Source organism: Strongylocentrotus purpuratus, unplaced genomic scaffold (assembly GCF_000002235.5).
Source record: "Strongylocentrotus purpuratus isolate Spur 01 unplaced genomic scaffold, Spur_5.0 spur5_contig_740, whole genome shotgun sequence".
Lineage (NCBI taxonomy): Eukaryota > Metazoa > Echinodermata > Echinoidea > Camarodonta > Strongylocentrotidae > Strongylocentrotus > Strongylocentrotus purpuratus.
This window is the reverse complement of record NW_022145437.1, coordinates 3,789-27,500: the sequence shown is the minus strand read 5'-3', so window position 1 is coordinate 27,500 and position 23,712 is coordinate 3,789. Positions and strand designations below refer to the sequence as shown.

Below are 23,712 nucleotides of genomic sequence, written 5' to 3'. Positions count from 1 at the left end.
TTGATCCCCAGAGGCAGAAATCTCATTAATGCCACTTGGCCTCGTCTTGGTTTTCAACTTATTTTGCCTCTCTATCTCGTGCCCTACAATAGTAGTAAGTGCTACTAAGACCTCTTCATCGGACCCTGTTTCTGTGAGGTATGGCTTCAATTCATGACGGATGGTGTCATTTTGAAGGCCTGTGGATACGGCATGAAGGAACATCGTCTGCACTTGATTATCATTGTATCTCACGCCAGACCCAGCTTCCTGACAGGCAAAGAGCACCTTCTGCTTCAAGTCCATTGATCGTAGGATAAAGTCATGTTCTGACTCACGGGGTCCTTGAGCGGCAGTTGAGAGCTCATGGAAAAGTGCCATAGCATCCTTTTCCCTGTAGTGTGCCCTTATGATCTTTCGAAGAGTGGGCAAGTCGAGGCCAGCCCTTCCTTCGAGGTAGCTCCGGATCCGTAGCCCAGGACTAATGGCACGAATCACCTGCTCCACCACCTCTTCTTCGGCATATTTCTTGCGAATCCCACTATCTATCTGGCGGGCGAGGCTGGAGAAAGACAGCTTGTCCTTCTGCTGGGGTTCTCCGATTTGTCCTACAATTCTAAACTCCTTCCGGAATGCCACGTTGGAGATGGGGATGGAAGGTGCAACGTCATCTGGCTCGGCTGCTGTCACGCTTTGGGGTACTTGAATAGCCTCCTTCACATCAGCGTCCTGTTCAACCCTTTTCCCTTGGACATTCCCAACCTTCCCAACCAGTACCTCCGTCACCTTACCCCATACTGCCTTACCTTCATCTTCCAGCTCCTCCACTTCCTCGCTGGCCAGATACCGCTGCAGCATTCGAAGAAGCCCAACACGTCCCTTCGACTTTGCCTTGCTAACGTCACCCCCTGGCCTCTCTAGAACCTCCGCAACTTTAAGGAGCTCGTCTTCCGTACCCGCGTTCAACCGGGCGAGTACATCGGCCGCCAGATCCTCGAAACCAGCCATATCTGCGGTGGGTCAAGCGTCAAAAGATTCCCTTATGCTTAGAGTCAAACGTTGCAAGTCGTAGTTCCGATTCGTTTATGGTGGATGAAGGATCCTAGAGTTAGGCTGCTGGCTGGTAGTCTTCACTCATGGATACGTCATCCGGGCAGTGCTTCCAGAAATGTAACGCCCCCTTATAGTGGTATAGGGTGCTAAAATAAAAGAACACGAGGAGAAACAATAGATGGTTGTGATGCTATAGTGTCAAGATGTAGAATATGGCACATGGGCATTACAATCACTCATTTAGTCCCTCCTCACATGGTATCCTGGACTCTTCCATTCTTTCAGCGGGGTTTGTGTGTCCTCTAAGCTGGAAAGGGGCAAATGCTTTCCACTTCGATTACATAATATACTGACTGATCGATACTGTACTTACAGTAGCTTTCTATCAGAGACATAGAGTCTCTACCCAAAGTAAAAGATACAGTATTGATATAAGTATATAAAAAAAGGGGGGTACAAATTTCTACAAATTATTCTTTTGCAGGGATCACATTGATATTATCATTATTATTATTATCATTATATTAACCTTAAGTCATCATCGAAATCATCATAACAGTTAATGTTATTATTTATATTATAATTGTTTTCATGCAATTGTTTTCTTTACAGATACTGAGGAACCAGTTATAGTTGGCTGTCCATTGTCCAAGGCCGTTCCCATGCAGCCCGGTCAGAATTTCGCTACAGTGTCTTGGACTGAACCAACAGTGTCAGATAACTCTTATAGTGTTACGTTGACATTTAATGGAGAGGGGACCAATGCAGGCGACTTTTCACTGGGAATAACCTCTCTTTCATACACAGCTGTTGATGCTGCCGGAAATAGAGCTACTTGCATGTTCGAGATAGTAGTCAGTGGTAGGTTGATCTTGTAAATGTACATGTATTTTGTTGCATGCACGCTTTCAAATATTCTGTTATCATTATTATTTTAAATATTAATACTATTATTATTGCTGCTCATAAGTATCGACTTGCATGGTAATGTAGAAGACAGCTTGGGTTGCACCATCGGGGAGAGGGGAAGGATTGGGGAGTAACCCTGAAAAGCTAGGGCTCTTTGTAATCTTTCTTTCTTGAGTGTGTGTATAGTCCTGAAAAGGACTGTTGTGCAGTCTTGAAAAGACTGTTGGTTTATAGCTTATAGTTCTAATGAGAACGCTAGCGCCGCTTGGAGAGGATGGGTAGTAGGAGTGGCTCAATGTTTCTAAGAGGTTGACTATATCCGTCGTCAGGAGTGGGGAATAGCAAAACAACAGCATCCCCTTCCTAGACGTCCGCGTTACCAAATTGCCATCCGGCAAGCCTGCTCACCAAGCTCATGCACGGATAGATATCTTCACTACAGATCCTTCCACCATCCAGCTGAACTGCAATATTAGTCCTTAACACCCTCATACGCCGAGCCCATCAACTCAACTCTAACTACCATCAACACATACCCAAGACATAAGATCAAGTCCTGCTAGGACACCAGCCAGCAAGCCCGCAACCAACACCAGCCATGAAGAGAACCAACCCGTAGCTACACCCCAGAAACAAACTGTTGTTTTACCCTGTATCGGCCAAGCCTCTAACAAGATTCAACGGATCCTTCAAGCAGCAGACATCCAAGTTCGGCACAGTTCCTCCAACAAACCCCAATCACACCCACAAAGACAAGCATGAATCCAAACCAAAAGAAAGCTGGAGTCTACAAAATACAAACGTGGAAAAGTCTACATTGTTGAAACTGGGAGAAATCTGGAAACAAGACTCAAGGAGCACAAAACCAGCTTCATACTCAGCAATTGGAATAAGTCCACCATCGTCAAACAGGCCCAAACAACATCAGTCATCTCATCTCCATAATGATCGATCGAAGCACTGGCACACACGCCGAATCCGAGAAGCCATCGAAATTCACTGCCACAACACCGTGCCCCAAGACTCGGGTTTATACATAGATAGATAGAAAGATAGATTGATAATGGTTTTATTGAGAATAAAAGAACAACAATGCATCGCGGCCTACAATGCCGAATTGGACAATGTTTTACAAATGTAAAATACAGTAAATAAAAACAGCGCCCTTGGGTAGAAGAGGGTGGGTGTTGGGATGCCAAGTTCTTCATTTCAGTCATGACAATGGAGCGGATGGCTGTCTGCATCTCATTCCAATCGGGCATTTTTGAACCCTCGTTGTTTGCCGTTTTCTTCTTTGGGTTCTCTAGTGGCGGTGCAGGTTGATCCCCAGAGGCAGAAATCTCATTAATGCCACTTGGCCTCGTCTTGGTTTTCAACTTATTTTGCCTCTCTATCTCGTGCCCTACAATAGTAGTAAGTGCTACTAAGACCTCTTCATCGGACCCTGTTTCTGTGAGGTATGGCTTCAATTCATGACGGATGGTGTCATTTTGAAGGCCTGTGGATACGGCATGAAGGAACATCGTCTGCACTTGATTATCATTGTATCTCACGCCAGACCCAGCTTCCTGACAGGCAAAGAGCACCTTCTGCTTCAAGTCCATTGATCGTAGGATAAAGTCATGTTCTGACTAACGGGGTCCTTGAGCGGCAGTTGAGAGCTCATGGAAAAGTGCCGTAGCATCCTTTTCCCTGTAGTGTGCCCTTATGATCTTTCGAAGAGTGGGCAAGTCGAGGCCAGCCCTTCCTTCGAGGTAGCTCCGGATCCGTAGCCCAGGACTAATGGCACGAATCACCTGCTCCACCACCTCTTCTTCGGCATATTTCTTGCGAATCCCACTATCTATCTGGCGGGCGAGGCTGGAGAAAGACAGCTTGTCCTTCTGCTGGGGTTCTCCGATTTGTCCTACAATTCTAAACTCCTTCCGGAATGCCACGTTGGAGATGGGATGGAAGGTGCAACGTCATCTGGCTCGGCTGCTGTCACGCTTTGGGGTACTTGAATAGCCTCCTTCACATCAGCGTCCTGTTCAACCCTTTTCCCTTGGACATTCCCAACCTTCCCAACCAGTACCTCCGTCACCTTACCCCATACTGCCTTACCTTCATCTTCCAGCTCCTCCACTTCCTCGCTGGCCAGATACCGCTGCAGCATTCGAAGAAGCCCAACACGTCCCTTCGACTTTGCCTTGCTAACGTCACCCCCTGGCCTCTCTAGAACCTCCGCAACTTTAAGGAGCTCGTCTTCCGTACCCGCGTTCAACCGGGCGAGTACATCGGCCGCCAGATCCTCCAAACCAGCCATGTCTGCGGTGGGTCAAGCGTCAAAAGATTCCCTTATGCTTAGAGTCAAACGTTGCAAGTCGTAGTTCCGATTCGTTTATGGTGGATGAAGGATCCTAGAGTTAGGCTGCTGGCTGGTAGTCTTCACTCATGGATACGTCATCCGGGCAGTGCCTCCAGAAATGTAACGCCCCCTTATAGTGGTATAGGGTGCTAAAATAAAAGAACACGAGGAAAACAATAGATGGTTGTGATGCTATAGTGTCAAGATGTGGAATATGGCACATGGGCATTACAATCACTCATTTAGTCCCTCCTCACATGGTATCCTGGACTCTTCCATTCTTTCAGCGGGGTTTGTGTGTCCTCTAAGCTGGAAAGGGGGCAAATGCTTTCCCACTTCGATTACATAATATACTGACTGATCGATACTGTACTTACAGTAGCTTTCTATCAGAGACATAGAGTCTCTACCCAAAGTAAAAGATACAGTATTGATATAAGTATATAAAAAAGGGGGGTACAAATTTCTACAAAATTATTCTTTTGCAGGGATCACATTGATATTATCATTATTATTATTATCATTATATTAACCTTAAGTCATCATCATAATCATCATAACAGTTAATGTTATTATTTATATTATAATTGTTTTTATGCAATTGTTTTCTTTACAGATACTGAGGAACCAGTTATAGTTGGCTGTCCATTGTCCAAGTCCGTTCCCATGCAGCCCGGTCAGAATTTCGCTACAGTGTCTTGGACTGAACCAACAGTGTCAGATAACTCTTATAGTGTTACGTTGACATTTAATGGAGAGGGGACCAATGCAGGCGACTTTTCACTGGGAATAACCTCTCTTTCATACACAGCTGTTGATGCTGCCGGAAATAGAGCTACTTGCATGTTCGAGATAGTAGTCAGTGGTAGGTTGATCTTGTAAATGTACATGTATTTTGTTGCATGCACGCTTTCAAATATTCTGTTATCATTATTATTTTAAATATTAATACTATTATTATTGCTGCTCATAAGTATGGACTTGCATGGTAATGTAGAAAGACAGGCTTGGGGTTGCACCATCGGGGAGAGGGGAAGGATTGGGGAGTAACCCTGAAAAGCTAGGGCTCTTTGTAATCTTTCTTTCTTGAGTGTGTGTATAGTCCTGAAAAGGACTGTTGGTGCAGTCTTGAAAAGACTGTTGGTTTATAGCTTATAGTTCTAATGAGAACGCTAGCGCCGCTTGGAGAGGATGGGTAGTAGGAGTGGCTCAATGTTTCTAAGAGGTTGACTATCCGTCGTCAGGAGTGGGGAATAGCAAAACAACAGCATCCCCTTCCTAGACGTCCGCGTTACCAAATTGCCATCCGGCAAGCCTGCTCACCAAGCTCATGCACGGATAGATATCTTCACTACAGATCCTTCCACCATCCAGCTGAACTGCAATATTAGTCCTTAACACCCTCATACGCCGAGCCCATCAACTCAACTCTAACTACCATCAACACATACCCAAGACATAAGATCAAGTCCTGCTAGGACACCAGCCAGCAAGCCCGCAACCAACACCAGCCATGAAGAGAACCAACCCGTAGCTACACCCCAGAAACAAACTGTTGTTTTACCCTGTATCGGCCAAGCCTCTAACAAGATTCAACGGATCCTTCACGCAGCAGACATCCAAGTTCGGCACAGCTAGTTCCTCCAACAAACCCCAATCACACCCACAAAGACAAGCATGAATCCAAACCAAAAGAAAGCTGGAGTCTACAAAATACAAACGTGGAAAGTCTACATTGTTGAAACTGGGAGAAATCTGGAAACAAGACTCAAGGAGCACAAAACCAGCTTCATACTCAGCAATTGGAATAAGTCCACCATCGTCAAACAGGCCCAAACAACATCAGTCATCTCATCTCCATAATGATCGATCGAAGCACTGGCACACACGCCGAATCCGAGAAGCCATCGAAATTCACTGCCACAACACCGTGCCCCAAGACTCGGGTTTATACATAGATAGATAGAAAGATAGATTGATAATGGTTTTATTGAGAATAAAAGAACAACAATGCATCGCGGCCTACAAGGCCGAATTGGGCAATGTTTTACAAATGTAAAATACAGTAAATAAAAACATTTGTATTAAATAACCTCAAATTAATGAACTGGAGTTGAATGAGTAGATTGTTTAAAAAAAAATTAACTTTAAAATGCTTATTTCTTATTATTTAATCTCCCTAAGTCATTTTATATAAAAAGAAGATAAAGAGAAGTGAAGAAGAACATGAAGGTGGTGTAGAGTAAAGAAAGCAAAGAAAAGAGGATGGTAAGATTAAGAAGAGAATGAAGAGGAAGGAGAAGAGAAGGAGGAAGAAGAAGAAGAAGATTCAAGTAAGGATAGTAACATGATAGACAGAGGGTAGTGCGAATAGTAACACTATCATAATGTATCGATATCAATATTCAAGCATTACACATTATACAAACTACTAATGATATAGGCGACGTTATGAAGAAAATCTATACTTATATGAACAATTGTATGAATTAAAAAAAATTACTCTAGCTAGGTTATAACATTTCAACCAGACTATAACAAAAGAGAACCATTAGAAGAAGCAAAAGCAAAAGGAGAGAGAGGGAGAAGAGGATTGAGAAGGAAGGATAAGGGCGAGATGAAGAAAGGAGGTGGGAAAGTAGAAGTGGTAGCGGAAGAGGAGACAACTGCAACATTGGCCACGGAAGATAATTTGAGTCATTTAAACAATTACAAATAAATGGTTAAACACAGATTTTTAACTTCGGTACAGAAAATGTAGTGATTCTATTATACAGATACAAAGATTAGACCCCAGTATAAATATAAAATTGGTATATGAATATAAATATATTAAAACAAATTACATCAACAACATCTGGAAACCACTCATCAACAAGTGAACGGACACGCCTCCACCACCACCACCAGCGCCTACACCCCAGCCACAGACACCCGTACACCAACCACCACCACCCGCCGAATCCACAAAGCAGCCACCAGCCTCACAGAAACAATGCACAGCAGAACTACAACGCCGCCTACATCGGGTACACACACAGCGTCTCGACGACACCACAACGCCATCTAATGCCTAGGTCACATATAAACCGGGCCCCGTACGATTTTCCATACCCGGCGGCTTGCCGTGGATTTAGAGACCGTACGGGAACCTTCCGATTTTCTTTTCTACGGCATGTGTGGTCACATATTCTGCGGCGCCCGGGAGGTGCCCGGTGAAAATTGGTCGAGTGAAATGCAAGGCGCCCGTAAGGATGCCGGCCGGTAAGCTACGTGCTCCGTCCGATGAGCAGGTGCACCCGTGGCTCCCGGAAGGTGCCCTGCCGGGACCCGGCCGGGGTCCTCAAGGTGCCCTGCCGGGGACCGGCCGGGGTCCTTAAGGCGCCCGGCCGGGTCCCGTGCGGTGCACTGAACTATGTGTCCTCTGAAATCCGCACCTCAAGGTTCCCGTAAAGATTTTTCATGAGAATTGACCCCCCAAAATCGTGAGGGGCCCGTCCGGACACCGTCCGGAGCCCGCACGGGACCCGTAAGGTGCCCTGCGGGCACTTCACGGGCTCTCTACGACCTAACGGTCGGATAAAAACGCCGGGAGAATTGGGAGCAGCCGACTCAGCACCACGGCGCCCGTACGGCTTCAAAAACTGTCCCGGCGCCCGTAGGATCTTTACGGTAGCCGGCCGGATAGATTCGGAGTGCCCCCAAGTCCACAACCCGGAGACTCGATCCAGCCTAGACGGACAAGCAGCTCACCCAAGTCCACACGTACCCGGTGACTCAAGTCCACACGGTCATGTATAGTACCCCCACGTCTGCAACCCGGTGACTTAAGCTCACGCACGCCAGCTATTCCCACTCCTGACAACGGATAGTCAACCTGTTCGAAACGTCGAGCCACTATAGCTCCTACCACATATCCTCTAGAACCGGCGCCATAGTTCTCCTTAGAACTAATTAAGCTATAAGAAAGATAACCAACAGTCCATTTCTCTGATGATTCTTTGAAAAATTATTATAATATTATATCATTTTAATCTTTACAGACACCGAAGAGCCTGTGATAGACCAGTGTCCATCCACACAGTCTGTGAGCACAGAACTTAACCAGGACTTTGCAATGGTTTCCTGGGTAGAACCCCGTGTGACAGATAACTCTAATGACTTTACACAGACATTCAATGGAGAGGGAACCAATCCAGGCAACTTTCCAATTGGAATCACCTCTCTGTCTTACACAGCAGTTGATGCTCAAGGCAATACAGCCACATGCATGTTTGCCATAGTTGTCAGTGGTAAGTATTTGTAATAATATATAGTCTTCATTTTATCGCGGTAGCCTCGATCATCAGTATGTTTCCTGGGGTCCCTGCAATTATTGTTACCCCAGCATTGCCAGGTACCTATTTATTTCACGTGGGCCAAATGGGACATACATGTATGTGAGTTTACCTTATTGAAGGATAAAATATGGTATTGTTTATCAGTCATGCGTCGCAACGTAATGTTCAATTGTGCATAATCTACAGGAAAAATGATAACTATAACGAGAGTCATAATTATACCTTCAATGATTGAAAATAACATTAGTATAATGTGGAAACAAAAGAACGTACTGCAAAGGGTACAGTGCTAGTATTATGGTGGGGGTAATTATGAAGAAGAAAAAGTAATACTTTGATGTATAGCTCATTGAGGTATTTGTTTTAAAAATAATGATAGAAAATGGTACAAGCTAAAGATGAGATAATGCATAATTATCTACAAAAATATGAGATTCAGGATACAAGCACTGCATGAGGAAGGATTGTACCTGAGAACGTACGTATACTAAAGTGTTCCCATTAAAGCCCCTCATGACGAAAACTCGTTGTTTAAAATTGAAACCCCCATTTGACTTTCACTACTCCTAAAAGTATGTTTACACTATTACGTAAGATGATGAAGAGTACAGATGCGAAGAGCTGCAAGGCTCTGTCAAAGTTTTAACGAGAGAAACAAAAGTGGGGTCGTGATACCCCGCCTGATTTAAATTGGTTCCTGTGTTATAGTAGTACGAGAGCCTTTCGTAATGCTATCAGGGATATGCAAGACCTCACAAACTTCTCTGAAAACTTATCTGTAACCGTTTCACACGTTTCTTTTGTAAATCAAGGGCTCATAATAGCCAGTACACGTCAGTAAGATATGACATATTCAAGGACACAAGATTGTGTAGAAATAAAACACCCCGAGAAAGATCTGGAAATTTAATTACCACATAACCGAGGACCTACTTTCTCCATGCAAATAGAGCACCTAAATAAACGTCCCCCTATATGAAATTTTTAACAATTTCACATGGTTCTCGAACCAAGGACGTCCTCGTTTTGCGAGTGGTCCCTAAAATGAAGATACAGATCTTATGAGACCACAAACGCCTGCAACTCACCAGTAACCCTGACACAATTGAATGTAGACTGCAACCTCGCATGACGGTTTATTAACATACCACGTAAAATGAATCCTAATGATAATTTATTAACATACCATTTTTTAGAGCTTATTCCCTAAAAACAAATTAAATAAATAAAACTAAATTAAATTAAACAAAAGAAAATTGTGACATATATTGAAAAAAATATTGTGTTCCTTATGTTTGCAGACCATGAAGCCCCGATTATCACTGACTGCCCGAGCTCTCAGACTTTAACGACAGAGCTCGGATCAGAAACGGCCACGGCGATTTGGGCGGAGCCCACTGCATCCGATAATTCCAACAGTATGACCCTGACCCCGAGTCGTAGCGGAGATGTGTTTCCCGTCGGTCAGAACATAGTCACTTACGCGGCTCAAGACCCGAGTGGGAACACGGCAACATGCACCTTTGTTATATCAGTCATGGGTAAGTGGTTTAGTTCTAACACGATAGCACAGACTTATCAATGAAATCAACTTGAGGCCTCTAGCGCATTCTAAGGAGGCACAATTTGTCCCTCCTGAAAGATTTCCGAACAAGAAAAGAAACTACTCTCACTATTACATAACATAATTATAGTCTCCAAACCCGTGGAATTTATATACAGTGCGTCCCAGAAAAAACGAAACCGAGAAGTATCGATGGTTTATCATAACTTAATCACAACCATAATTAATGAATGATACATATTTGGAAAGCTTAGAGTCTCCTCTTTCAGTTGATGCTACTCAGATGATGCATATTTTACGCATGAGTGATTAAAAGCAATATGAAGGAAGGAAACCAAAAAGACATTTGGCGGGCGGTATCTGAATTTCGAAGAAAAATTCACATTTCTAGGAAGTTGAGTTTCTGCCCTTTCATATGACACCTCAATCAGGAAAAATGAGCGAGGAATAACAAAGTTCTGTTTGCTTAAAGTAGCCCTTACATTTTCAGAATTTTAACAAACGAATTCGTTTTCACTGGGTGCCTGCCGTAGCAAAAAGCAGATTTGACAAAAGACTTAACTCCGTTTCGTTGACAATCAACCATGCATGAAAACTCTCGTCTACGGCTGATTGTCAACGAAACGGAGTTAAGTCTTTTGTTAATTTCGTTTATTGATACGGCAGGCAGCCAGTGAAAACGAATTCGTTTAATAAAATTATGGAAATGCAAGCACTACTTTAAACAAACAGAACTTTGTCATTCCTCGCTCATTTTTCCTGATTGAGGTGTCATATGAAAGGGCAGAAACTCAACTTTCTAGAAATGTGAATTTTTCTTCGAAATTCAGATACCGCCCGCCAAATGTCTTTTTGGTTTCCTTCCTTCAAATTGCTTTTAATCACACATGCGTGAAATATGCATCATCTGAGTAGCATCACATGAAAGAGGAGACTCTAAGCTTTCCAAATATGTATCATTCATTAATTATAGTTGTGATTAAGTTATGATAAAACATCGATACTTCTCGGTTTCGTTTTTTCTCGGACGCACTGTATATTCTCAAAAGACTCCCTTATATTGACTTCTAGAAAATACACTACTATGAGAGATACTTTAATTTTATTCCGATATGATTTAATTTGCATTTTTGATAATTAATCAGAAATACGCGTTTTATGTTTTAAACTGAGAATTTCTTATCATCTATGCATGTTTCCTTTCTATGGAAGCACCAGAAAAGAGGAGTTCCTTCAAACATGCTTATATAGAAAGAAAGAAATTGACTCTGGTGGGCTCAGAGTTGTAGTAGTAGCAATGATATTTTTATGCGTGGCACATAATGAGCTGGTCTGCGTACTCTTTATTCATGCATGCTGCACTTATTTTTAAAGAAAAAATGAATACATTTTTCTGTGACCTAACATTCTCTTTGACATAGCTCCTCTGGGATGCTCCACTAGCCAGCTTATATCCTGCCGGGACACAGAAACGTGTGTGGAGAATGAATGCCGGTGCAGGCCTGCCTTCATCCGACTGAATGATGTTTGCACAGGTATTTATTGTGTTCGTGTTTTATAAAAAGAAATTTTTGATATTTCATATTTATTTTGACATTTCGTAGAGCTGTTGTGGTCTAGTTGATAAGTCACAGAGCATGTGGATTGCAAGGTACGGAGTTCAAATCCCAGGCTGGCACTGATGTCCTTTAGTAGGATGTCAATTTTGCCACTCTCCGTTTAAGTGTAAAAGGGTACCTGATATGCTTCTTTGCTAGTAACTTTGGCGGCTTGGCAATGACCGTGGTAATAATGTCTAAAAGTCATGAGCGTCAAATCATGACAGATAATAGTGCGATTTAACAAATATATATATACATATATATATATATATATGGATTGAGTGGGGTATTATATATATGGTAGGTGGGTATATGAAAGCCTGAATATATACTGTGTTGAATTCTAAAATTTGAAGATCACTCATACATGAGAGGCAAAACATTCCGACTTGAACATATGATTATATTTCTTGCAATAGCACAATTTATAAGAATTTAATATTCGATCTTTGATTGCGAAATTAAAATTCATCAATTTACATTTATAACTGTCTGCTGAATATGACCTAATACACTATATTTGATATACACTCTATTCATATTATAAAAAACTGACATTTGCTTAACATTGTAGTTAGTTCATTTGAACAATTTTGTAACTCATATACATGTTATTGTGTTGCCCTCTTGAACCTGAAAAGAACAAGCCTAGCTTTTGCAAAGGTTCCTTCATAATCCTCATTTCCGCTCTATACCCTGTGAGTCAAAAAAAAGTTTACACCTAATTATTTTAAAAATCATCTATGAACAGTAAATTGTTATACATCTTATGAAAGAGTGTTTTATCCCAAATCATTTGGTACCATTTTTGTGTGGTATGTGTTCACGCTTGAATGAACAGGAGGCATTGTTTGCGAGAGTGCACAAATCGTTTACTACCATGGCAATATCATTGAACAGCCAATCCAATCAATGTTTCTATTGAAGTTTATATTAATGGGTAAAGTTACCATCAATGGCAAGTTTTATACAACGTGACCCAGATCAGTAACCCGACACATGCTCCGGCGACAAATGCTCTGGTGACAAATACTCTGCAAAAAGCGACAAATGCTCGGCTACATTTGCTCCGCGACATTGGCTTTGACGTCAAATGCTCCACCGACAATCGCTTTGTCGACAGTTGCTCCGACGACAATTGCTCCGCCACTATTTGCTCCTACGACTCTAATTAACAAGCATTTATGCTTTCTTAGCAGTCAGGTAAAATAACCACCACTTCTACTACTTCTACAATTTCTCCGCATGAAGAGATAAATACACCGGTGACAAATGCTCCTCAAACGACACTTACTCTGCCGACATTTGCTCCGCCCCGTGAAATACAAATGCTACTACGACAATTGCTCCTCTGCAAAAGTACAACGTTAAAGACAATAAAATCGCTCTCTGATCCAAAAGTTCATTTGTCTTCCACGGGACAATTTTTTTTTTTGAGGACCAAATGTCGTCGGAGCAATTGTTAGAGGAGCAACTGTCTGAGCTAGGAGCAAGTGTTGTTTGGGGAGCATTTGTAACCAGAGCATTTATCGCCTCGTGCATAGCAATTGTCGGCGGAGAAATTTTCGGTGGAGCAATCGCCGGCAGAGCAAGTGTCGTAGAAGCAAATATCGGCGGAGTAATTGTCGTCGGAGCAACTGTCGGTGGAGTAACTGTCGGAGGAGCATTTGACAACGGAGCATATGACGCCAAGCAAATGTCACGGAGCAATTATTGTCATGTTTTGCAGAGTAAATGTCGGCGGAGCATGTGTCATGGATTCAACCAGATCATAAAATCAGAAATAGGAATAATGAACTAGAGTAGACGAAAAAACTTAATTTGTTACTTCCTAGAAATCGATCAACTTAAGGGCCATTTCAACACCTATCATATTGACTGCCTTCATGTTCAGATTGTGTGATATGCCATTGCACTGTTTCAAATGATGAGGAAAAAGATTAAAAAGGTTGACTTATAGTTTGATATTTTGTGCGATCGTTTTTAATCGTGATTTTTCTTTTTTTATTTTTTATTTGTTTGTTTTATATTGACAGAGGCAAACAAATTCAGCATTTCAGTGCGAGCCCTAACGCTCAACGGTATTGATTACGAATACACTGATGCCCTGAGTGACCCAAATTCTCCAGAATTCCAAGCAAAGGCTAACGATTTCATTATCGTGGTAGGTCTGAATTCTGATCCGTGTACCGATCTGTCTCTCTCTCTCTCTTTCTCTCTCTCTTTCTCATCCATTCTCCTGCTTTGAGGCTTGTTCAGACATGATGACGTAAAGTATAATACGCTTGACTTTTCTGTATCTCTGTAAAACAGCTTTCATTTACAGGTAAAATAAATGCAATGGTTTTCGCAGTGTTTACTTCGCCATTTCTGAACAAGCCTTTGCGCTAATCACTAAAATTCAAAGAGGGCCGGGATGACAATGTTTTCAAAAAGGTAGATTCAACCCTTTTTTATGCTGGATGCAGCTTCTATAGTGTTTCAACATTAAAGGTCACTCCCCAGCCCTTTCTAAGTATGATTTAACATTTTATTCTTTAGAATGTATGCATGATAGTTCCCATGTCGTCAGCGCTACCCGAATGCCAAGATCTGCTACCGCAAAACCTTATCGAAGATTCATCAATCACACTTTCCTATTTGCGTGCTTATACAGATGATGCAAAACACTGATACGATTTATGGAGTTACGGTTATTGAAATTCAGAGAGGGAGTCTGATATTCGTAGCTGAAGCCATCACCGAACCGTCTACAACGATGGCCCAACTTGAACAAGATATAGATAGTGCTATTCAAGAGGGTCGGCTACCGCAGGACCAACGACCATATTCTTTGCTCCCGACGACACTGTCATCGCGGGTAAGCATTTACAGCAGACTTTGGTAGCCTATATTAAAAGTCCAGATCAATGTGACCTTGATATCTATTTCATCAAAAGAAGTAATTTGTTTTTTGTCCCTATTCATAATTGTTTTTCCACAGATGTCTGGCCACCAGGGTTTTTAAAAAGTGCTGTCATATATCATTTTACCAAGTTTTGGCTGATGCACCAAATGTGGTCAGCTATGCACATGTTACTTTTGTCTTCCAATCCTTTTAAAAGAATTTTACTTTAAAGAGTTTTACTTGCATATCTCATTGATCCAGGAATTGCAAGAATAAGATGGCCATGATGATAACTACCAAAGATAAAGACAGTTGATTTTCATAAAAAGAGATAGCATATTCCCAAGGTCGTTTCATCGTAAGAAATATAATATCATAAGTTTTGCTTGGAAATAGGTCCGTTCTTGACTCTGAGTTTACATTATTACCTATTCTATTCCAAGGCTCAAAATCAATGGGAAGAACACGATTGTTTTCCAAATGAAATAACTATGTGTGAGGGCTTTTGATCCACTTTCATTGCTTTAGCTCAAATTGGTACAAGAGGAATTTTGACAAGTTTTTATGAAAACGCTGCTGCTCAGTCATCAGCAGAGTCATAAATATATAAGATATCCTTAGAAAGAATATTAGCTAATATTTATAACTCAAGATCACACAGACTATGACTTTAAAAATGGGAATATATAACGGTTTATCATATTTTTGTATTCACATTGTAAATGTCTGTACTATAATTGTTATTATTATTGGCAATAGGGGTGTAAGAAAAATGCTGCTTAATTGCGACAGTTGGCCCACCGTGTAGCTGCACTAACGGACTCCCTAAATTCAACCTTTGACCCGACATTAACTAAACCTAAGCATAGCCCTATACCTAACCTAAAACCCAATTGAAACCCAAACCTATACTTTTGATGAAAGAAATTAAGCCTGTAGCAATTGTCGCCGGACAAAGTGTCGGATGACCTGCAAATAGAGGTGCCGTGGCCGAGTGGTAGAAACGTTTGACTGGAGATGCGAAGGTTGTGCGTTCGATCCCCGGCACGGCACTCTAGTCTTTAAGTAGGCAAGGCATTTTCTTAACTCCATCCATTTAAAAAAAAAACACATTTGTAGCCGGTAAGCGATAGGATGCTAAAGTCTTTGCAGTTGACTAGTTATCTCTAATAAGGGGCCTGAATATTCATTGAAAATTCCCCAGGGAGTGGAGAACGTATATATGTGGGCATCCGATGGCTTGGGTATGGATTCCTCTAAAAAGCAGTTATAGAAACCAAACGCTTAATAAGTCGACACCACTGTTATCTTTTTGTCCTCATGTTTCATGCTATTTTACACCAATGTGGCGTAAAAAGCTTTTTCTTTATACGTATTCGTTATTGTTGTTGGAAAATAAATGAATTTCAACTTGAACGTCAATAATTTATTCCTGTTCTTCTTTAGACATCAATGAATGTGCAAGTACGACTACCAATGACTGCTCGGAGAATGCCAATTGTACCAACATGGTTGGGTCCTACACCTGCACCTGTCATTTTGGCTACACGGATAGATCACCTGCAGGGGTTGGCCCCGCGAGAGTATGCGGTAAGATTACCTACGCTCTAAAAACTCAAAAGTTAATTACTTCAACATTTCAAAGTGCCGGCCCCTCCCTCCCCCCCCCCCCCTTTCCTCCACTCTGGGATCTGGGACCGCATTTGTGTTCCCAAATTTCCGGTAAAGGGGTGATTTTCATGCAACGAAATCTGGCCCATATTGACTTATACTTACCGGGGGGGGGGGGCAGTTGCCTCCAAAATAAAATTCAAATGTTTATTTCTATACCAGTGATTTACAGATATTGCTGAAATGACATGATTTTCCGGGTTTTTTTCCTTAAAAAACTTTAAATATACTCCTTTTTATGCGTTTTGTTGGGAAAATTAAAAATTCCCAGTCAAGCAAAATAAATGCTTATTTAGAAGCCTTCATGTCAGGGCCTCCAGAACGGCGAGGCTCTGGGGCTTGAGCCCCCCCCCCCCCTCACTATTTTTAAAAAGTATGTTACAGAGAAAAAGAAAGAAAAAGAGAAAGAAAGAATGAGTGACCTGCCAGTATCACAAATTAGGTATCAAAATATGCTCATCTGCATGACCGTAATTAAATGCTTAAAACCCCTGAGCTTCCGGGGGCTCCGCCCTCTAGACTACACCATGGGTCCAAAGGCGGGGCGGGCCCCCCGGATGCTCGTCTCAGTGACTGCAATTAAATACCTAAAACCTCCGAGCTTCCAAGGGCTTTGCCCCCCTGGACCCCATCTAGGGCCCTAAGGAGGGCCCCTGGATGCTCATCTGACCGTAATTAAATGCCTAAAACCCCTGAGCTTCTGGGGGCTCGATCCCTTGACCCCCGCCGGGGCAAAGCCCATGGACCCCAATCAAATTTACACTACGCTCTGCCTAATCGTTAATACTCGACTTTGAAAAATGTTGCGCCGAGCCTGCATGTAACATGCAAGAGTGATGGTGATGCAGATTTTTTCTCCCCCCCCCCCCGGCCCCATCACGCTCATTACGCCACTACATTACTACTCATTACGAAGGAGCCCCTGGAATGTTTGCCCCTCCCCCCCCCCCCCATCCCAAACTGCTTCCTGCATGCCTGCTGAGTAGGAGGGGGGGGGGAGGGGGCGGGATCATAGTGGAATGTTTAGAATAGTAGATTAGCACTTTTAACATGCAGGATCTAACAGTACAAGAGCTAAACCAAGCCTATTGAAAGGCATTGTTTAACAATGTTTCCAGTTTTACAAATCTGAGATGCATGGCCCTACGTGTTATCAGTGTCTGCATGTGATGGTGTAATATTGAAACCCTAAAAAAATGCGCTTCAAAATGATCATGAAGTGCCTAAAAAAGGTAAAAATCTTTGAGTGACCGGTTTTTACCAGACTCATTTTCCCCAATAGACTTTAGTGTTAAAAAAAACGTTGGGAAAACGGTTTTTGAAATTTCTAATTCCAATCATAAATATCTTGATAATCAGACAGGCGATCGGCTTGTAGCCTGAGCATCACCTTATGATATGTGGGAACATTTTGATGCCATATTCCGTAATCCGAATGAGGTTTCTGTGAAAATCGGCCGATTTTATTCAAGAAACATTGTTTTATAGCTTAATTAATATCTTGACCTTGAGAGGGAGCTGTACAACATAAAGAGTTTATTATTCACAGTTTCATAACTTAAAGATGTCCCTTTTGCAGCCAACCTCAAATTCTGTAGAACTTTGAAGGAATTATGAATATGTCATGTATGTCCTATCTGTGAAATTTAAACGTTAGCAGTGTCCTCATAATCAAATTATGCAAGGAAACCCGTTTACTTGCTAGATTTCACTGTCAGACACTATTGAGTGACTGACTGGCTTTTTTTCTTCTTTGGAAATAACATACATGAAAAGAGTTGTAAAGAGTACATGAGCATTTGTCTACATCAATAACCCACTTCTTGTGATGGCCAAGATTAAACTGATTGAATATAATTGAATGTACAGCATACCATTTATCACGATGAAATACATGTAAAACTTGACGTGAAGATATACAAATACAATGTACTGATGCGTTGAAGTCTAGAGAAAGTCTGATGTCTGAGAGTTTACTCTCTCAAGGATCGAAGTTTCTTCCTGTCTCAAATGTTCTCTCTGATAATGGTCCGAAGTATTCTGACGGGAGTCCAAAACGAACCCTCTTTCACAATGGGTAAACCCTCTATTGGGTGGGGATAACCATAGCCATTGAGCAAATAATTATTATCTAAAATAGGCCATAAATTGTACTCAGTAATGAAAGAGGAGTACGTCTATTATCTGGAAGGAGTGTATTGTGACCAGTGCTTCATGAGCTTACTTGAAAGTGTACTGTTTGCAAACATTTTAACTTCTTGTTTACTTCGTGTAGATGTATTGATAGATTATTGATAAGCTTTTGATGAATATAGATTTTAGTCTATTGCTCACAAAGCACTTGTGCCCCTATTATATTACATTCAAAAGATAATATTTCCCAATACCGGTAATTTTATTCACAGAGCTGACTTCACTGGGCAGTTTCTTGGGTGTTGGTGGCATAACTGGGGTGGCTGTAGGAGCGTCTGTTCTCGTGGCTATACTGTTTTTGTGCTGTATAATTGCTGCGAGGAGAATGACCCACAACAATTTCGTAAGTAATCACAATTAATGAATTCTGCGCAGTTTGCTTCAGAAACAAAAAAAATGTAACCAATATTTTTATGTTTAGGGGGTTTTTAATAAGCCATAAAATTGGTCTCAATATCGAAATCAATTTAAGCTGATGAAACACACCCTGATCATTTTTTCTATATTTACGTGAGATATCGACTCACTTTAATTACTTCTCATGATAATCGTTATATCCTATGGCTTTTTATAATGAATGGATATGAATGATTGTAAATGGGTTAATGTCAAAAGTTGTTCATGCACAAAAATATAAGCACGTTTGAGAGCGATGCTGAGAATACAACAAGAAGAAAGTCTTGTCCCCTATATGTTTCATCTTCGTGCCCCCCAAAATGCCCGGGCAACAATTACACTGATGTCTATTTCCTACACTACGGTAACTAAAAACCGAACTTTAATTCCTGCATGGACGGAGCACTATATTTCTTGGAGACTGGGGCATCCCCTGCGATGCACATTAAAAAAAATGAGATTTGTAGCTTTTATCATTATGATTGTTGTTATTTATATTGTTATTATTAATATAACTTTTGTTTTAGTATATCATTGCTATTCTTATTCTTTTTGTTGTTTTTGTTATTACTATTTCGACTACTATTTACTACTGCTGCTGCAGCTACTTCGATTACACAAATTAGGGACTTTTAGATTGAGTGGACGAGAACGGCGTGAACGTCCACTGATCATGCTTGTCTATGACAAGCCGTTTTTAACATTTATTACTATTTCTTGATACCAAGAATTATCATTGCTTTACAACAGAAAATCATTTCTTGATATCAAGTATTCAATTCTTGATGTCAAGAAATACCATTGCTTTACAACAGAAAATCATTTCTTGATATCAAGAAATAGGAATAAATGTTAAAATGGCTTGCCATAGACACGCATGATCAGTGGCCGTTCACGCCATTCTCGTCCACTCAATCTAAAAGTCCCTAATATTATTACTGTTGGTAGTAGAAAGTAGTAGTATAGTAGTAGGATCAGTAGTAGTAGTCATAATAGTAGTAGTAGTAGTAGTAGTAGTAATATTAGTAGCAGCAGTAGTACAAGTAGTTGTAGAAGTAGATGTATAGTAGTATTAATAATATCAACATCATGGCCATAACAATGAGTTATTATTATTATTTCTCACAATTTGTAGGCACAGAGGAAAAGGGACCCCCAGACTAATGTGCATCTATCCTCTAGAAGAGCGGGAGACCAGAGGGCACGACGTCAAGGTCCAGGGCGCCCGGGGGATGTCTTCTGGCATGACGACAATCTTTACCGTGGCTATGTGGGCGGGACTCGCGGGAATACTCTCACGACGGAATTTATGGGATATTAAAGTGCACCAATCACTGAAAGATATGTTGTTCTGTATCTTGTAGTTCCATCTCATGATACTACATGTGTAGGCCTATACATACAAATATATTCTCAACTAACTCAATAATAATAATAATAATACACAACATTTATTAGGCGCTTGATACTGGTGTTTCTAAGCGCACCATTGTCTGATTAAAAATTACCAACTAAAACTTATAATAAACACACAAATTATAAATCTGTTCTTTATTCAATAAATCATGCATATATGATAATAAAAACAAAACGAGATCAAACATAAGGTCAAACATAAGACCAAAGAAACAATTAAGGAATAAGATGGTTTGCAGTGCACCTCCTTTGACCGACTCACAACTGCACCCGTGTAGAATATCATTCATGAATTTTAAAAGTGCCTTTTTAGCAAGTGAGGTAAAAGCAACTTGTGATGGGACTAATCAATTAATGCAAAAAATAGGGCTCGTACGTAACCCAAGTCCAACTTCGGCTCTGTGCGCGCGATGTTACGTAATCGTTTTTTGGGGTTTATTTCCAGCTGTTCATAGATTACTTTTTTGGGTGATTGGTCCACTTTAAGGTTAAAAGCCCAAATCCGTCTTGGGCTCTATGCGCGCGATGTTACGTAATTGTTTTTTGAGGTTTATTTACAGCTGTTCATAGATTACTTTTTTTGGGTAATTGGTCCACTTTAAGGTTAAAAGCCCAAGTCCAACTTGGGCTCTGTGCGCGATGTTACGTAATTGTTTTTTTAGGTTTATTTCCAGCTGTTACTTTTTTGGGGTGATTGGTACACTTTAAGGTTATAAGCCTCAATTTTTTAGGTTTATTTCCAGCTGTTCATAGATTACTTTTTTGGGTGATTGCACTTTAAGGTTATAAGCCCAAGTCCGACTTGGGCTCGGAGCGCGATGTTACGTAATTGTTTTTTGAGGTTTATTTCCAGCTGTTCATAGATTACTGTTTTGGGTGATTGGTACATTTCAAGGTTATTATAAGCCTTAATTTTTTGGGTTTATTTTCAGCTGTTCATAGATTAATTTGTTGGATGATTGGTACACTTTAAGGTTATAAGCCCAAGTCCGACTTAATTGGGCTCGATGCGCGCGATGTTACGTAATTGTTTTTTGAGGTTTATTTCCAGCTGTTCATAGATACTTTTTGGGGTGATTGGTACACTTTAAGGTTATAAGCCCAAGTCCGACTTAATTGGGCTCGATGCGCGCGATGTTACGTAATTGTTTTTTGAGGTTTATTTCCAGCTGTTCATAGATACTTTTTTGGGTGATTGGTACACTTTAATGTTATAAGCCCAAGTCCGCCTTGGGCTCTGTGCGCGATGTTACGTAATTGTTTTTTGAGGTTTATTTCCAGCTGTTCTTAGATTACTGTTTTCGGTGATTGGCACATTTCAAGGTTATTAAAAGCCTTAATTTTTTAGGTTTATTTCCAGCTGTTCATAGATTACTTTTTGGGTGATTGCCTTGGGCTCTGTGCACGATGTTTTTGAGGTTTATTTCCAGCTGTTCTTAGATTACTTTTTGGGTTGATTGGTACACTTTAAGGTTATAAGCCCAAGTCCGACTTGGGCTCTGTGTGCGCGATGTTACGTAATTGTTTTTGAGGTTTATATTTCCAGCTGTTTATAGATTATTTTTTGGGGTAATTGGTACAATTAATATAAGCCTTAATTGGCGTAGCTACAGGGGAAAAAGGTAAGCTTCCCTCCTAATGGGATGGTGTTTTAAAGTTTTAATTTTAGGAAATGTATGCTACTTTGTTTCACTATTATACCCTGCTTAGCTTTGATCATATGTAAAAAAAAAAAAAAAAAGGGATAGCATATATTATTATTGTATTACAAGTATTCATATTGATTGTTATTGGGTCTGCTATTTTTGTCTACAAATACATATTTTTGAATTACTCCAGAATGTTCGTCTGACAATTGAAAGTATCATTTAGTTAGTTCTAGCAGAAGTTTACAAGTATGTGAAAAATTACATGAAAAGAATGATCATGATTTCAATGCAAATTAAGGTTTTTACCATAACGAAAAGCTCTCGTTAAAACTATACCCCACCACTAAAACACAGGAACCAATGTAAATCAGCCGGGGTATCACGACCCCACTTTCGTTTCTCTCGTTAAAACTTAGACAGAGCCTTGCAGCTCTGCGTGACGAGAGATATGGCAGTTATGGCAGATATGGCATAGTGTAAACAAACTCTTACTGGGGCTCTGCCTGAAAGGAAATGAGAATTAGGAAACATATATTTTACTGTGTTTTAAGATATTTTTCATGTCCAAAAGTCACTTATAATTTAGATGAAGACCATAATAAAGTTTGAACGAAGCAAAATGACCCAGAATTGGTGATATAACAACAATTTTAATTGTGAAAATTAGCACTCTTTCTCCCTTCCTCTCTCCCTCTATCTATCTCTCTCTCCCTCTCTATCTCCCCGCCAAAGTCTTGGCAGGGGGATTACATTGTATAGCGCTAGTGTTTACTTTAGGGATAGCTCTGGGAGTAGTGACAGTCAAATGGGGGTTTCAATTTTAAACGACGAGTTTTCATCATGCGCTATACCCTGATGTAAAAGGAAATCCCATTTAAAAAAAGAATTTGTAAACCGTTGATAAATCATTATGTAATTATAAATATTTTTATCGCCTGCGTAGCAAGAAGCGTGACATATAGGCGCCGCTTTTGAATTTATTTTGAAAGTATGAGTTCTTATCCAATGAAACTTGGACCAAAGGTTTATCAAGTATTCCCAATCATGTGAGGAGAATTTCAGGTCACAGAGTCAAGGTCAAAGGTCATTTTCAGTCTGCAAAGTTAGACTTTGTTGATCAACATTAAGATTTTGAATTTTTGGCATAATTTCATAGTACATCCCTATTCCATGAAACTTGAACATAAGGGTTATCAAGGATCACCAATTATGTGATTAGCCTTTTAGGAGTCAAGGTCAAGGTCCAGTTTCATTTCAGGTCTGCAAACTTGGACTTTGTTGTGGCATCAACATCAAGATTTTTAGCATAATTTCAAAAGTGTTCGTTCAAATTCCATGAAACTTGTAACCCAAGGGTTATCAAGTATCACAAATCATATGACACCAATGCCAGGTCTTAAAGTCAAGGTCAAAGGTCAGTTGACTTGAATAATGTTTTTCACAACTTAACATGAGAATTAATAAATCATTTTTTGTTATTCATATTTTATAACAGTTATCAATCTTAGCACAAGTCGGGCACGTACGCAGGATATTTTCGAAGGGGGGGGGGGGTTCTAAAATTTGAACATCGCACCTAAAAAAAAAAAAATTTAATTGTCCCAAAATTTGGCCGGTCGATATTTCATTCCGTTGGGGGGGGGGGGAGGGTAAGGTCACCCTTTTTTGGTCACCCATTAGCACATTTTTTTTTAATTTTTTTATATT

The 23,712-nt window shown here is 40.7% G+C and overlaps 1 protein-coding gene and 1 long non-coding RNA gene across 2 annotated transcripts; both read left to right on the top strand.

Moving 5' to 3' along the window:
- The first annotated feature begins 1,642 nt into the window (after positions 1-1,642).
- Positions 1,643-20,261, top strand: LOC762437 (hyalin). The gene is made up of 8 exons (XM_031000406.1): positions 1,643-1,893; positions 4,905-5,153; positions 8,332-8,580; positions 9,930-10,169; positions 11,614-11,727; positions 13,830-13,957; positions 14,450-14,653; positions 20,076-20,261. The coding sequence occupies exons 1-8, from the start codon at positions 1,695-1,697 to the stop codon at positions 20,259-20,261; spliced, it is 1,569 nt and encodes a 522-aa protein (XP_030856266.1). The 5' UTR covers positions 1,643-1,694.
- A 272-nt stretch (positions 20,262-20,533) lies between these two features.
- LOC115930047 lies at positions 20,534-22,197 on the top strand. The gene is made up of 2 exons (XR_004066811.1): positions 20,534-21,018; positions 21,088-22,197. It is a non-coding gene; the product is annotated as an uncharacterized LOC115930047 (long non-coding RNA).
- Positions 22,198-23,712: the final 1,515 nt, after the last annotated feature.

Excerpts from the sequence above, each read along its gene's own strand:
- LOC762437 (XM_031000406.1), top strand. The coding sequence starts at position 1,695 with ATGCAGCCCGGTCAGAATTTCGCTACAGTGTCTTGGACTGAACCAACA. Across the intron at positions 1,894-4,904 it reads GTTCGAGATAGTAGTCAGTG|ATACTGAGGAACCAGTTATA; the intron begins GTAGGTTGATCT and ends TTTTCTTTACAG. Across the intron at positions 10,170-11,613 it reads CTTTGTTATATCAGTCATGG|CTCCTCTGGGATGCTCCACT; the intron begins GTAAGTGGTTTA and ends TCTTTGACATAG.